Below are 12,022 nucleotides of genomic sequence, written 5' to 3'. Positions count from 1 at the left end.
ATTTTCTTGACCCGGGAGAGCTGGAATAGTTGGTATGAACCACTATAAGACCTGCAGATAAAAGTCTCCGATTCCCATTCCCTGTAGTCTCACATCCCCAGTTTTTACAATAATATGACTCTGCCCCTCCACACTTCTGTGCATTTCAGCCCTCCTTTGGGCATACATAAATTTGCCCGTGCCCAAGCAGAGCTGCATCCTGCATCATGTGGGCCTGATAAGTCTGGATCCCTGGAAGCCTGGACATCTTTCCAGGCAATGTCCCAAGTGTTTAGTCCTGCAACCAAAGCACAAGCATCAGGAGTCAGGGATGGCCACCAAGTATAGGGGACGGTACTCTGGAGGTGGACCAGGCTACTTCCCCAGTTTGGGAGATAACCTGCCATGTTAATGACACAGGCTGATGGGGGTTAGGGGGTTTGCTTAGAGTAGGCTTTGCGAAATATGCGCAGCTTAAGAGGATTATCAGTCTTTTCCACAGTCCATTCATCGTCATCTTGACTTAGCTTAGGAGGTGCTTTCTTGACATGGGAGGCGTGGATCCAAGCCGGTATTCCGTCTACCTTGACTGCAGTGGGGGTGGTCAGCAGCACCAGGTATGGTCCTTTCCACCGAGGTTCAAGGTTCCCAGCTCGGTGTCTCCGCACAAGGACAGTATCTCCCACTTCGAACTGGTGGGGCACTCTCAGGTCTCTCGCAGCATAGATGTCTTTTAGCTGCTCCCAGGCTTCTTTCCTTACTGTCTCAAGTGCCTTTAGTCAGGCTAAAAGGTTGGATGGGGGAACAAAGGAATCATCAGGACAAGCACCTAGCTCTAGGGTAATATATATGGGTGGAGGTACTCCATACATTAGCTCAAAGGGCGTTAATCCAGTGATACTGGATGTATTCCGAACTCGGAATAGTGCATAAGGAAGGAGGACTGTCCAATCATTTTCTCCGGTCTCTAAGGACAATTTAGTCAAGGTCTCTTTTATCGTTCTATTCTTTCTTTCTACCCATCCTGAGCTCTGGGATCTATATGCACAATGTAGCTTCCAATCTGCCCCCAGTATTTTGGCCATTCCCTGACTTACCTGGGCGGCGAAGGCAGGTCCGTTGTCTGACCCAATTACCTTAGGCAGTCCAAACTGTGGAAAAATCTCTTCTCGTATCTTCTTGGCCACTACATTGGCAGTCTCCTTCTTAGTGGGGAAAGCTTCAACCCATCCTGAAAAGGTGTCTACAAACACTAAAAGATATTTATTTCCATATCGGGCGGGTTTTACCTCAGTAAAGTCTGTTTCCCAGTAGGTTCCTGGTCTGTCTCCTCGTAGGCGTTTTCCTTCTTGAAGCTTATTGTTTCCAGCATTGGTCAAGGCACAAGCCTTACAGTTCTCTACCACTTTCTCTGCCAGTTCTCTTGCCTTGTATACCTTATAAGGAGATTTCTTCACCAATTCAATCATCTTCTTGGGTCCCAAATGGGTAAGAGTATGGATATCAGTTAGGTATGCAACCCCTTCATCAGGAAATAGGGGAACTTCGCCCGGTCGTGCTCCTATCCCTTCTATTTCTTTTCCAGCTACCGTAAGGATCATGGGTCCTTGAGCTGCCTTCTTGGCTGTATGATCGGCCATCCGGTTTCCCTTTTCTATTAGTCCTTCCCCTTTTTGATGCCCCGGACAATGAATAATAGCTACCTTACTGGGCATGTGAACAGCTTCCAGCAGGCCGAGAATCTCTTCTTTATTTTTAACATCTCTGCCTCCAGAGGTCAGCAACCCACGCTGTTTGTAGATTGCCCCATGAATGTGAGCCGTCGCAAACGCGTATCGGCTATCTGTGTAGATGTTCACAGCTTTTCTTTTTGCCAGTCTCAAAGCTTGGGCTAGCACGATAAGCTCTGCCTTCTGAGCTGATGTTCCCTCTGGCAGGCTGCTGGCCCATATGACAGCTTTCCCGTCTACCACTGCAGCCCCAGCCATTTGCTTACCTTCAACCATGAAGCTGCTCCCATCTGTAAACCAGTTCATCGCCCCGGGCCACGGTCTATCAGGTCAGGACGAGTTCCCGTTTCTTCTGCTAATATCTCCTCACACTTGTGTATAGGAGTCTCATCAGATTCAGGGAGCAGAGTGGCCGGGTTAAGAATGGCAGGGGGTGCAAAAGTCACTCGTTCAGTTAGCAACAAGCTTTGATAATGTGTCATTCGGGCATTGGTCATCCAGCGATCTGGGGGTTGTCGAATGATGCTCTCAAGGGCATGGGGGGCTATCACAGTCACATTTTGGCCCATGGTAAGTTTGTCAGCGTCCTTGACTAATAACGCTGTAGCCGCTATCGCACGAAGGCAAGAAGGCCAGCCACTGGCGACTGGGTCCAGTTTCTTTGATAAATAAGCCACTGGTTGCTTCCATGGTCCCAGAGTTTGAGTGAGGACCCCTCTAGCTACCCCTTTTCTCTCGTCTATGTATAGAATGAAAGGCTTACTCAAGTCTGGTATAGCCAGAGTGGGTGCCTGTAACAATGCCTTCTTGAGGGCCTCAAAGGCCGACTGATGCTCTTTGGTCCAAGTAAATTCCCCTTTTTCTTTTGTCAGGGGATATAATGGGGAAGCCAGAGTGGCAAATGCTGGAATCCAAAGTCTGCAAAACCCGGCTGTTCCCAGGAACTCTCTTACCTGGCGAGGGGTAGTTGGGGTTGGGATCTGCATCACTGTCTGTTTCCAAGCTTCAGTAAGCCATCGCTGTCCATCTTTCAGGGCGTACCCCAAATAGGTCACCTCAGTCTGGCACAGTTGGGCCTTTTTAGCTGACACCCGGTACCCCAACTCACCTAACTCAGCCAGGAGCTTCCGTGTCCCAAGTTCACACTCCTCATGTGTCCTTGCAGCCAATAAAAGATCATCTACAAGTCGGGCAGTGGTGGCGCATGCCTTTAATCCCAGCACCTGGGAGGCAGAGGCAGGCGGATTTCTGAGTTCGAGGCCATCCTGGTCTACACAGTGAGTTCCAGGACAGTCAGGGCTATACAGAGAAACCCTGTGTCGAAAAACTAAAAAAAAAAAAAAAGATCATCTACGTATTGAAGGAGAGTTACCTGGGGTTTAACAGCTCGGAAGGTGGCCAGGTCTCAGTGCAAGGCCTCATCAAACAAGGTGGGGGAGTTCTTGAATCCCTGAGGCAGCCTGGTCCATGTAAGCTGCCCTGTTCTCCCATTCTCTGGGTCCCACCACTCGAAGACGAACAGGGGCTGGCTATCAGGGTGTAGCCTCAAACAAAAGAAAGCATCCTTGAGGTCCAAGACTGTGTACCAGGCTTGTTCAGGTGGCAGGGTGCTAAGTAAGTTATAAGGGTTTGGCACCGTAGGATGTATATCTTGTACTCTTTTATTGACCTCTCTGAGATCCTGCACCAGCTGATAGTCGTTTGTTCCTGGATTTTTCACAGGGAGTAAAGGGGTATTCCATGGAGATTGACAGGGAACCAAGATCCCTTGTTGTAGCAGCCGGACAGTGTGTGGGCGTATACCTTCTTGGGCTTCTCTGCTCATGGGATACTGCCGGATTCCTATGGGGGTGGCTCCAGACTTGAGCTCAACTACTACTGGGGGAACCCGTTTGGCCATTCCCATTCCCCCTGTTTCAGCCCAGGTTTGTGGGAATTGTTCAAGCAAACTCTGTAATCCCTCAGCAGGCATCTTGGGTTTGTCTTGGTATAGCTGGTACTCCTCCCCTAGTTGGAGGGAGAGGGCAAGGGTCCGGGGCAGTTCATTTCCCCAAGACAACTCTGGTCCCGAGGGAGCGAATGTAATTTGTGCTTTTAACTTTGTCAGCAAGTCTCTCCCCAGTAAGGGTGTGGGACATTCTGGGATAACCAGAAACGAGTGAGTCACTTGGTTTTTTCCTAGGTTCACGGTTCTGGAAGTAGTCCATGGGTACATTTTCTGCCCTGTAGCTCCAATTACAAGGGACTTCTTATCCTTTACTTTTCCCAAGGGTGTCTTAAGTACTGAGAACTCAGCTCCGGTATCCACCAAGAAGCAGGAGCCCCCTCCACCTTCAAGTTTACCCTAGGCTCGGGGAGGGGAGCCGAGCCCCGTTCTCCCTAATCATCGTTCTCGAAGGCAAGTACCTTGGCTTTCTGTCTTTTCTTTGGGCAGTCTCTAGCCCAGTTGTCCCTCGCTTTGCAATATGAGCATTGATCTTGTCCAAGGGGTGGCCGCCACCTTTCTCTTCCAGGTCTCCTTGACTCCTGCCTTCTCTCGCCACCCAGGTCCCCTATCTGCCTAGTTCTATCTGGCCTTTCTCTATCCCTATCAACCACTGTGGCCAGAATTCTAGTCAAACTTTCTTCTTGCCTTTTATCCCTCCTATTCTCCTCCTCCCTCCTTTCTTTCCTCTCCCTCTCCTGTTTCTCATCCTCTGTCTCTCTCTTATGATACACTTTCTCAGCTTCCTTAACCACATCCCGTAGAGTAAAGTCTCGTAGCCCCTCTATTCTCTGCAACTTTCTCCTGATATCAGGAGCTGACTGGAAAATAAAGCTCATCATCACAGATCCTTGCTGTCCTTCTGTCGTAGGATCAAAAGGAGTGTATCTCCTGTATGCCTCCATAAGCCTTTCAAGAAACACTGATGGCGGCTCTGTCGGCCCCTGCATAACCTCTCTTACCTTGGCCAGATTAGTGGGCCTTCTTGCGGCCCCTCAGAGACCAGCCACTAGAGCCCGTCGATAATTGGACAGTCTCTCCCTACCTTGTGCTGTATTATAGTCCCATTGAGGACGAATCAGAGGAACCCCTTCCTCCATCTCAGCAGGAGTTTGGACTGGGTGTCCCTCGGCATCCCGGACATTTTTCCGGGCTTCTTGGATGATTCTCTCTTTCTCCTCTGTAGTGAACAGGATCTGTAAAAGCTGTTGACAATCATCCCAAATGGGCTGATGAGAGTACATGACAGATTCTACCAGGCCTGTAAGGGCAGCAGGGTTCTCAGAAAAAGGAGAATGGCTAGTTTTCCAATTGTAAAGATCAGAAGAAGTGAAAGGCCAATACTGCAGAGGTGGTAAGCCCTGCTGGTCCTCTGGAGGTGGTCCCATGGCTCTCAGGGGTAATGCTACTGTGGAGTGGGCTGACTCCGGGGAAGGAACTCTCCATCGGCTCCTAGTTCTCGTCGACAGCCCAGCATCCCCTCCTTCTATCTGAGCTGGAGGTGTGGAGGGGGCTGGAGGAGCCGGGGGTTGTGGTTCTGGTCCTAACTCTATTATAGGAGGGTAGGGAGGTAGGGGCCATTCTGGGGGCTCCTCTATGGGTGGGTATATCTTTGGGGGTGGAGGGAGAGGCGGGAGAGGCGGCAAAGTGTCAGGCGTTCGTTCTTTCTCCGGCAGCTTTGGTTTCGCTTTTGCCGCTCCTTTCTGCACGGTCAAAACCTTCGAGCCTGGATGAGGAGGCAAGAAGTAAGGGGGGATCCATTGGGGAGGGGACCATGCTAAGTCCTCCCAAACCGTAATGTACGGGCTGCTGGTGCAGATGTGATCCTGGTCCCTCCTGAAAGATAACAGCCTTCACGGCTCTGATAGTAGGCAAATCAAAAGTTCCTTCCAGTGGCCATCCTAATCCATAGGTGGGCCATTCGGAGGTACAAAAGGTCTGCCAAGGTCCTTTCTTCACTATTACCGACAGGTTCTGTCCTCTTTCCCTAACGTCCTTCCAATGGTCCACAGTCAAAGATAATGGCGTTGTCACAGTCTGCCCCATGCTAAAAATCCAAAAAGTCACAAAGAGCAAAAGCAGAAGCACTATACAAGCAACAGAAACCAATAAATCTAAATACTGTTGTCCTACCAAAAGCCACTTCTGACAGAGCAGGATCCCTTCTCCTCCTGTGTGGAAGGAGAAGGACTCCGTCTCCCTTATTCAGAAAACTAACAGTCAAGTCAGTCAAGTCATCTCCCGCTACCCCAGGTACAGCATCCGGGGCTCCCGATGCCTCAGGTACACCATCCGAGACTCCCGACGCCCTAAGTACAGCATCCAAGACTACCGATACCCCAAGTACAACGTCCAGGGTTCCCGCTAGCAGCTGCCCGCAGCTGCTGGGCCCAAAACCGAAACAAAAAACACAACTTAGCGGCTCCGCACTTCAAGCACTCCACACGCTCACTCACTCACACAAATGTACCTCCAAGTGATCATCGGGGTCTCCTGAGTGTCACGTGATCCCGGACGAGCCCCCAACTGAAAGACCCCCCGCAGGGAGACCCTCACTCAAGTCACGGGAAGGTGCACACCCAAAGAGACTCGATAGACCGGCTTGATGCAAAAAGCATGAGGCTTTAATGGGCGGAGCTCCGGATCGTCTCCCAAACTCTCGCAGGAGATGGGAAGGCGACCCCGAAGTTCGAAAGTTAGGGGTTTTTATAGGGAAAGTGGCCTAGGGGAACAAAGAAACTTGCATGGTTACATACCATTGGCTGGTTGTACAGGTTATGTAAGGGGAAATCCCCGAGGGGCGGGGAGGCAGTGGGTGGTGAGTTAATGTTTTTTATTTTTGCTACCCTCTAACATATCTAAGGGGCCAGGTGGCCCATTTCCCAGAAAACGTCCTTGCTTGTCTGGGTCATGTCCGGACATGTTTTTCACTTGTCTAGTTATTTTCATAGTTCTGTGTCATCCTGACCCGTTGTTTTTGGCAATGTTCAATAGCTTGTTCACAGATTCCCAGGCCTATGTGCTGGATCTAGGCCTGCTATTTTCCAGTCAGCTTGCCTGGGTCTGGGGGCTTCTCAATTTTCCTTTTCACTATCAATATGCCCAGCTTCTGCTTTCTAAAAAAAAAAAAAAACTAAAAATTCAGGGACTGGTATTAGTTTGCTGTTCTGTAAACCTCCGTGCTGTGCTTAATAGAAGACAGCTGGGGTCTCCTAGCTGCATTGGCTCTAACTGCATGTGACATTCTGGTTGAATTTTATGAACACAATCTGTCCTCACATGGATAAAAAGTTGAGAAGGGAAGGCCTCCCAGGCCCTCCTGAAGAAGTCCCCAGGATCCCAGTAGTCCTCAGGCCACAGACGGAGAATGCTGTGACCAAGCTAACAAAACATCGTAATAAAAAGGGGACTGGGGTCTGGAGAGATGGCTCAGTGGTTAAGAGCACTGGCTGCTCTTCCAGAGGACCCAGGTTTGATTCCCAGCACCCACATTGGGCAGTTCACAACTGTCTGTAACTCCAGCTCCAGGGGATCTGGTGTCTCTGAAGGCTGCACTCATATACCCCAACATGCCAGGCAGTGGTGGTCCACGCCTTTAATCCCAGCACTTGGGAGGCAGAGGCAGGCAGATTTCTGAGTTTGAGGCCAGCTTGGACTACAGAGTGAGTTCCAGGACAGTCAAGGCTACACAGAGAAACCCTGTCTCAAACAAACAAACAAACAAACAAACAAAAGCGGGGGCTGGGGGGGGGCAAGGAGACTGGGTTGCAGAATGAACGTTGAAAACCCTGAGGGAAGAGACTGAAGTGATGGCTCAGTGGGGGGAAGTTTGGCTTGTGACCTGAGTTCAAGCCCCAGGGTTAGGGTTGGTTAGGGTTAGGGAGATAAGTGACTCCTGCAAATTGTTCTCTGATGTCCACAAATGCACGATGGCATTGGGGCATGGGTATGCACACACACACACACACCACGCACAGAGAGACAGAGAGAGGGAGAGAGAGAGAAAGAGAGGGAGAGAATAAGTAAATGTTTAAAAACAAAGCTGAGGCCTCTTACTAGTGCGGAAGCCCCCCTTGCCTCACACTGATGCAGCACTTTAAAAGGGAAACATCCACGGTTAAGAGTGCCTGTTGCTCTTTCGGAGAAGCCAGGGTTGATTCCCAGTGCCCACAGCCATTTGTAACTCCAGTTTCAGGGGAGCTGATGCCATCTTCTGACCTCTCTGGGCACCAGGAACGCACATGGTACACAAACATGAAGGCCAAACATTCATACAACATAAAAATTAAAAATCTAGGGCTAGAGAGATGGCTCAGCAGTTAAGAGCCTAGGGGTCCTGAGTTCAATTCCCAGCAACCACATGGTGGCTCATAATCATCTGTAATAGGATCTGGCACCCTTTTCTGGTGTATTCATACATAAAATAAATAAATCCTTTTAAAAAAAAATTTAATCTAGCTGGGCAGTGGTGGTGCACGCCTTTAATCCCAGCACTTGGGAGGCAGAGGCAGGCGGATTTCTGAGTTCGAGGCCAGCTTGGTCTACAGAGTGAGTTCCAGGAAAGCCAAGTCTACAAAGAGAAACCCTGTCTCAAAAAAAAAAAATGTAATCTAAAACAGGATGGAGGGTCCTTTGTCAGTCATTTCCAGTACAGGAAAACTCGCACGCGCACACACACACACACACACACACTTGTCACACTCACACATACTTTGCTTGTATGTGCATGTGCCTCGACCCTCCCACCTGGGGTTGAACAACCTATGTGGGAGTTTTATCCTAAAGAGACTGACTTTCTCTCTCTCTCTCTCTCTCTCTCTCTCTCTCTCTCTCTCTCTCTCTCTCTCTCTCTCTCTCTCCAGCTACTGAGCACCTATAGCTAGCTCTTCATTTACGGACGGGGCCACGTGAGATTTCCACACACAGTGTCAGCACGTCAGCTTGTGTGGTCTTGTCCAGGCAACTATATTGTTGGAAATTCAAAGGTACAACTTCCCTGTTATGCAGAGGACATTCCCTCACAGTAGGTGCCTGCACTTCTGGCTGTTAGATTCTATCCAGCCCCTCCCTTCTCCCCTAGGCATAGGTGTTGTATTGCAGGTATATCAGTTGAGATTGGGCACCCCACTGTCAATTTCTCTTTACGTGGCCACTTGTAGATCTCTGAAATAGAGTCTCTGTTGGAAAAAGAAGCTGCTTCTTTTTGTTTGTTTGTTTTTGAGACAGGGTTTCTCTGTGTAGCCCTGGCTGTCTTGGAACTCACTCTGTAGACCAGGCTGGCCTTGAACTCAGAAATCTGCCTGCCTCTGCCTACCAAGTGTTGGGACTAAAGGCGTGCGCCACCACCGCCCAGTGAAAAAAGGAGCTTCTTTAATGAGGGTTTAGAGCTATATTTGTGAGAATAGGCCAGAGCACAGAGCATTCTGTCTGTGCTAGGTTTGGGGGTTGAGTCCATCTAGACTAAAGATGAGTCGTGCCCGCTGTAACCCTGGCTTTGGGAGGCTGAGAAAGGATTGCTGAGGGTTTAAGGGTATCATCATTCAGGCCTACAGTGCCAGATTCTATTCCAAAAGAAGGGAATGAGAGAGGAGAGGAGAGAAATGACTGATGACACAGGCCTGGTACATGTGGGAGGTTGAGGCTGATCGCTGTGAGTTCAAAATCAGCCTGAGCCACATGAGTTCCAGGCCAGCCTATGATACAGAGTGAGAAACTAAAACTTTAAAACTTTGTTTCAAAATTAAAAACACTGCCCTTGTTTTAACATCTGGATCTCCACCTAAGTTCTGAGAAACATTCAGGTGAGAATGCTGAGAGGTCATCTTATAACTTTTCCCCTTTGGTGCAGGGGATACACCAAGGTACCAAGCCCTTCTCACCCCAGTCCTTGCTGTCTCTTCCTCCCCATCCCCAGCTCTCACTGTATCCTCCCACTTGCCCCCAGTTCTTGATGTCTGTCTCCTCCTGCTGGCCTGAGAAAATCATCCAAGTGTGGAAAGTGGACCATGATTTGCCTGCCCATGGAGAAAACACTTCCTACATCCAAGTTCCCAGCCATGTCAGAGGAACCCAGACTTAACAGCTCTTCTCCAGGCTGTTCCCCTTGTCAGTCAATTAATAAATGGGTTCGCTTCTCTTTCCAGTGTGAACCTGTTTAGCATAAACAGTCAACTCTATAGCATCAGCTCACTGAACTAGCAGGTTAATTATCTGGCCTGGGATAGGAATGGTTTCTACAGGTCTAACTTAGTAAATGGCCCTCAGATCCTTTCCCTCATAAAAATAGGCACAGCTTTGTAAAGCAAAGTGTCTCTGTCTCTCTGGGTCAGGCCTTGCTTTGCAAAGGGAAGGCAAATGAGATGAACTGGGAGAAAAGGGTAGGGCCAGGGTTGTGGGCAAAGTGCCCAGATAGAGCCTGGCAGTGGGGCCAACCTTAGACAGGCGCGACAGGGCACCAATCCTTCACACAGGAAATGATGTGGAGAGTTTTTATTTGTTGTTAGGTTTTAGACATTTAAGACATTCATTCTCATTGAATAGACCAGGCTATCCTCCCACCTTTGCCTCCCAAATGCTTAAAGTCCTGAGCCACCGTTTCCAGTAGATGAAGAAATATTTAAGATGACATAGAGCAAAGAGAGCCTGTGGCCAATGAGATGGCTCAGCGGGTGCCTGCTCCTGAACCTAAAGACCTGAGTTTTATTCTTGTGACCTATGAAAGGTAGAAGAGAACTGACTTCTGCAAATTGTCCTCTGACCAATGAACACACACAGCAAAACAGGTATGCCCCCCAACACCAAATAAATGAAGTGAGGGAAAAAAAGTGAGATTGTTTAGAGTTTACTGTTTTGGTCTGACCCCTACCCCTACCCCCACAGCGGTAGCAATTCTGTTCCATGCCTTTCAGCTACTTCATATTGTTGCTGTAATATGCCTACCAGTCATTAACACAAAAAATCATAATTTGACTCAGAACAGAGTCATGTTGACCACATCCCATTATGTATGTTATGTTATGTTATGTTATATGAGGTTTGTTAATCTCAAGAAATCTCACAAAGCTTCGCCTAGGACCCAGCAAGTTAAAGGTCAGTATGAACTGTTATGTCTAAAATGGCTTGAGTCAGATGGTCAGCACTTCCAGCACCTGCATATGAACTCATTGTGTTTTTTTTTCCTTTATAAGCTAACGGAGAAAGATGTCTGTTGTTGTAATTCAGATCTGGCCAGTATTAAGATGTGCATTCAATAAACTATTCTTGCTTAACTGAGATTGGTGTTCATATGGTTTGTGCAGTGATTCCTGAACCCCAACATTTACCTGATCTGGCTGCTATGCAGAGACCAGGATGGACTATGAGACAGACTTTGCCAGGTGGCAAAGAGTGCCAAACAAGGTTTTGGTATTGCTAATATTTATTATTTTATTGCATTATATTTGAGGCAGGGTCTTGCTACAGTGTGCCATTGGCTGCCCTAGAGCTCACAGACCCACCTGCCTTTGCCTGTTGAGTACCGGAGACTGACAAACTGTATGCTGCCATGACTGGCTGTGTGGCTCAATGTGAGAGCATCAGCCTAGCTGTGTCAGTCCCTTGGTGCCATCCCCAGTGTTGAGGGAAAGGAAACATGTAGGAAAATCCTTCAGCCTCCTTCATGCTAGTTCCTTTGGTGTTTGATGTAGTGTCTAATGTAATCCCAAGGTGGCCTCAAAGATGACTTTGAACTTCTTTTTTTTTTTTTTGGTTTATTTATTTATTTATTTATTTATTTTTGGAGACAGGGTTTCTCTGTGTAGCCCCACTTGTCCTGGAACTCACTCTGTAGACCAAGCTGTCCTCGAACTCAGAAATCCGCCTGCCTCTGCCTCTCAAGTGCTGGGACTAAAGGTGTGCACCACCACTGCCCAGCGACTTTGAACTTTTGATCCTCCTGACTCAACCAGAGTTAAAGGCACAGAAAATTTACCCCCAATGTTTTATTTACTTGTATTTATTTATTTGAGGAAGGGTGTTACTCTAGCTATGGCTGGCCTCACACTGGAGATTACCCTCCTGCGCTGAGGTTCCTTGTGCTGAGATGACAGGTGTGAGCCACCACACCGGGCTTGATCCCTTGAGTATGAATAGGGAGGGCAAGAAACAGCTGCCCTTCCCCAGCAGGGCCTGAGTCCTAAGAGGCCTCTCTTCTCATGTGAGGCTGCCATTCTGGACTTCACTTCAGAAAGACTCAGGGGTAGCCAGTGGGGTGCAGAGCACAGGGTGTGCAGAGCACGGGGTGTGCTAGCAGGAGAGGGGAGCGGGCTGGGGTGGGTAGGTAGGGTGGGGG

The 12,022-nt window shown here is 48.8% G+C and overlaps 1 protein-coding gene across 1 annotated transcript; it reads right to left on the bottom strand.

The window, feature by feature from the left end:
- Window positions 1-410: 410 nt before the first annotated feature.
- LOC116097633 lies at window positions 411-5,739 on the bottom strand. The gene is given in 6 exon segments (XM_031380294.1): window positions 411-2,029; window positions 2,032-2,917; window positions 3,064-4,025; window positions 4,028-5,369; window positions 5,403-5,498; window positions 5,500-5,739. Coding segments are annotated over 6 exon segments (5,145 nt in total).
- Between the last annotated feature and the right edge of the window lie 6,283 nt (window positions 5,740-12,022).

The sequence above is a fragment of the Mastomys coucha genome, unplaced genomic scaffold, assembly GCF_008632895.1.
Source record: "Mastomys coucha isolate ucsf_1 unplaced genomic scaffold, UCSF_Mcou_1 pScaffold19, whole genome shotgun sequence".
NCBI lineage: Eukaryota > Metazoa > Chordata > Mammalia > Rodentia > Muridae > Mastomys > Mastomys coucha.
Note: the sequence above shows the minus strand (reverse complement) of the source record. Positions and strands in the feature narration are given on the sequence as shown.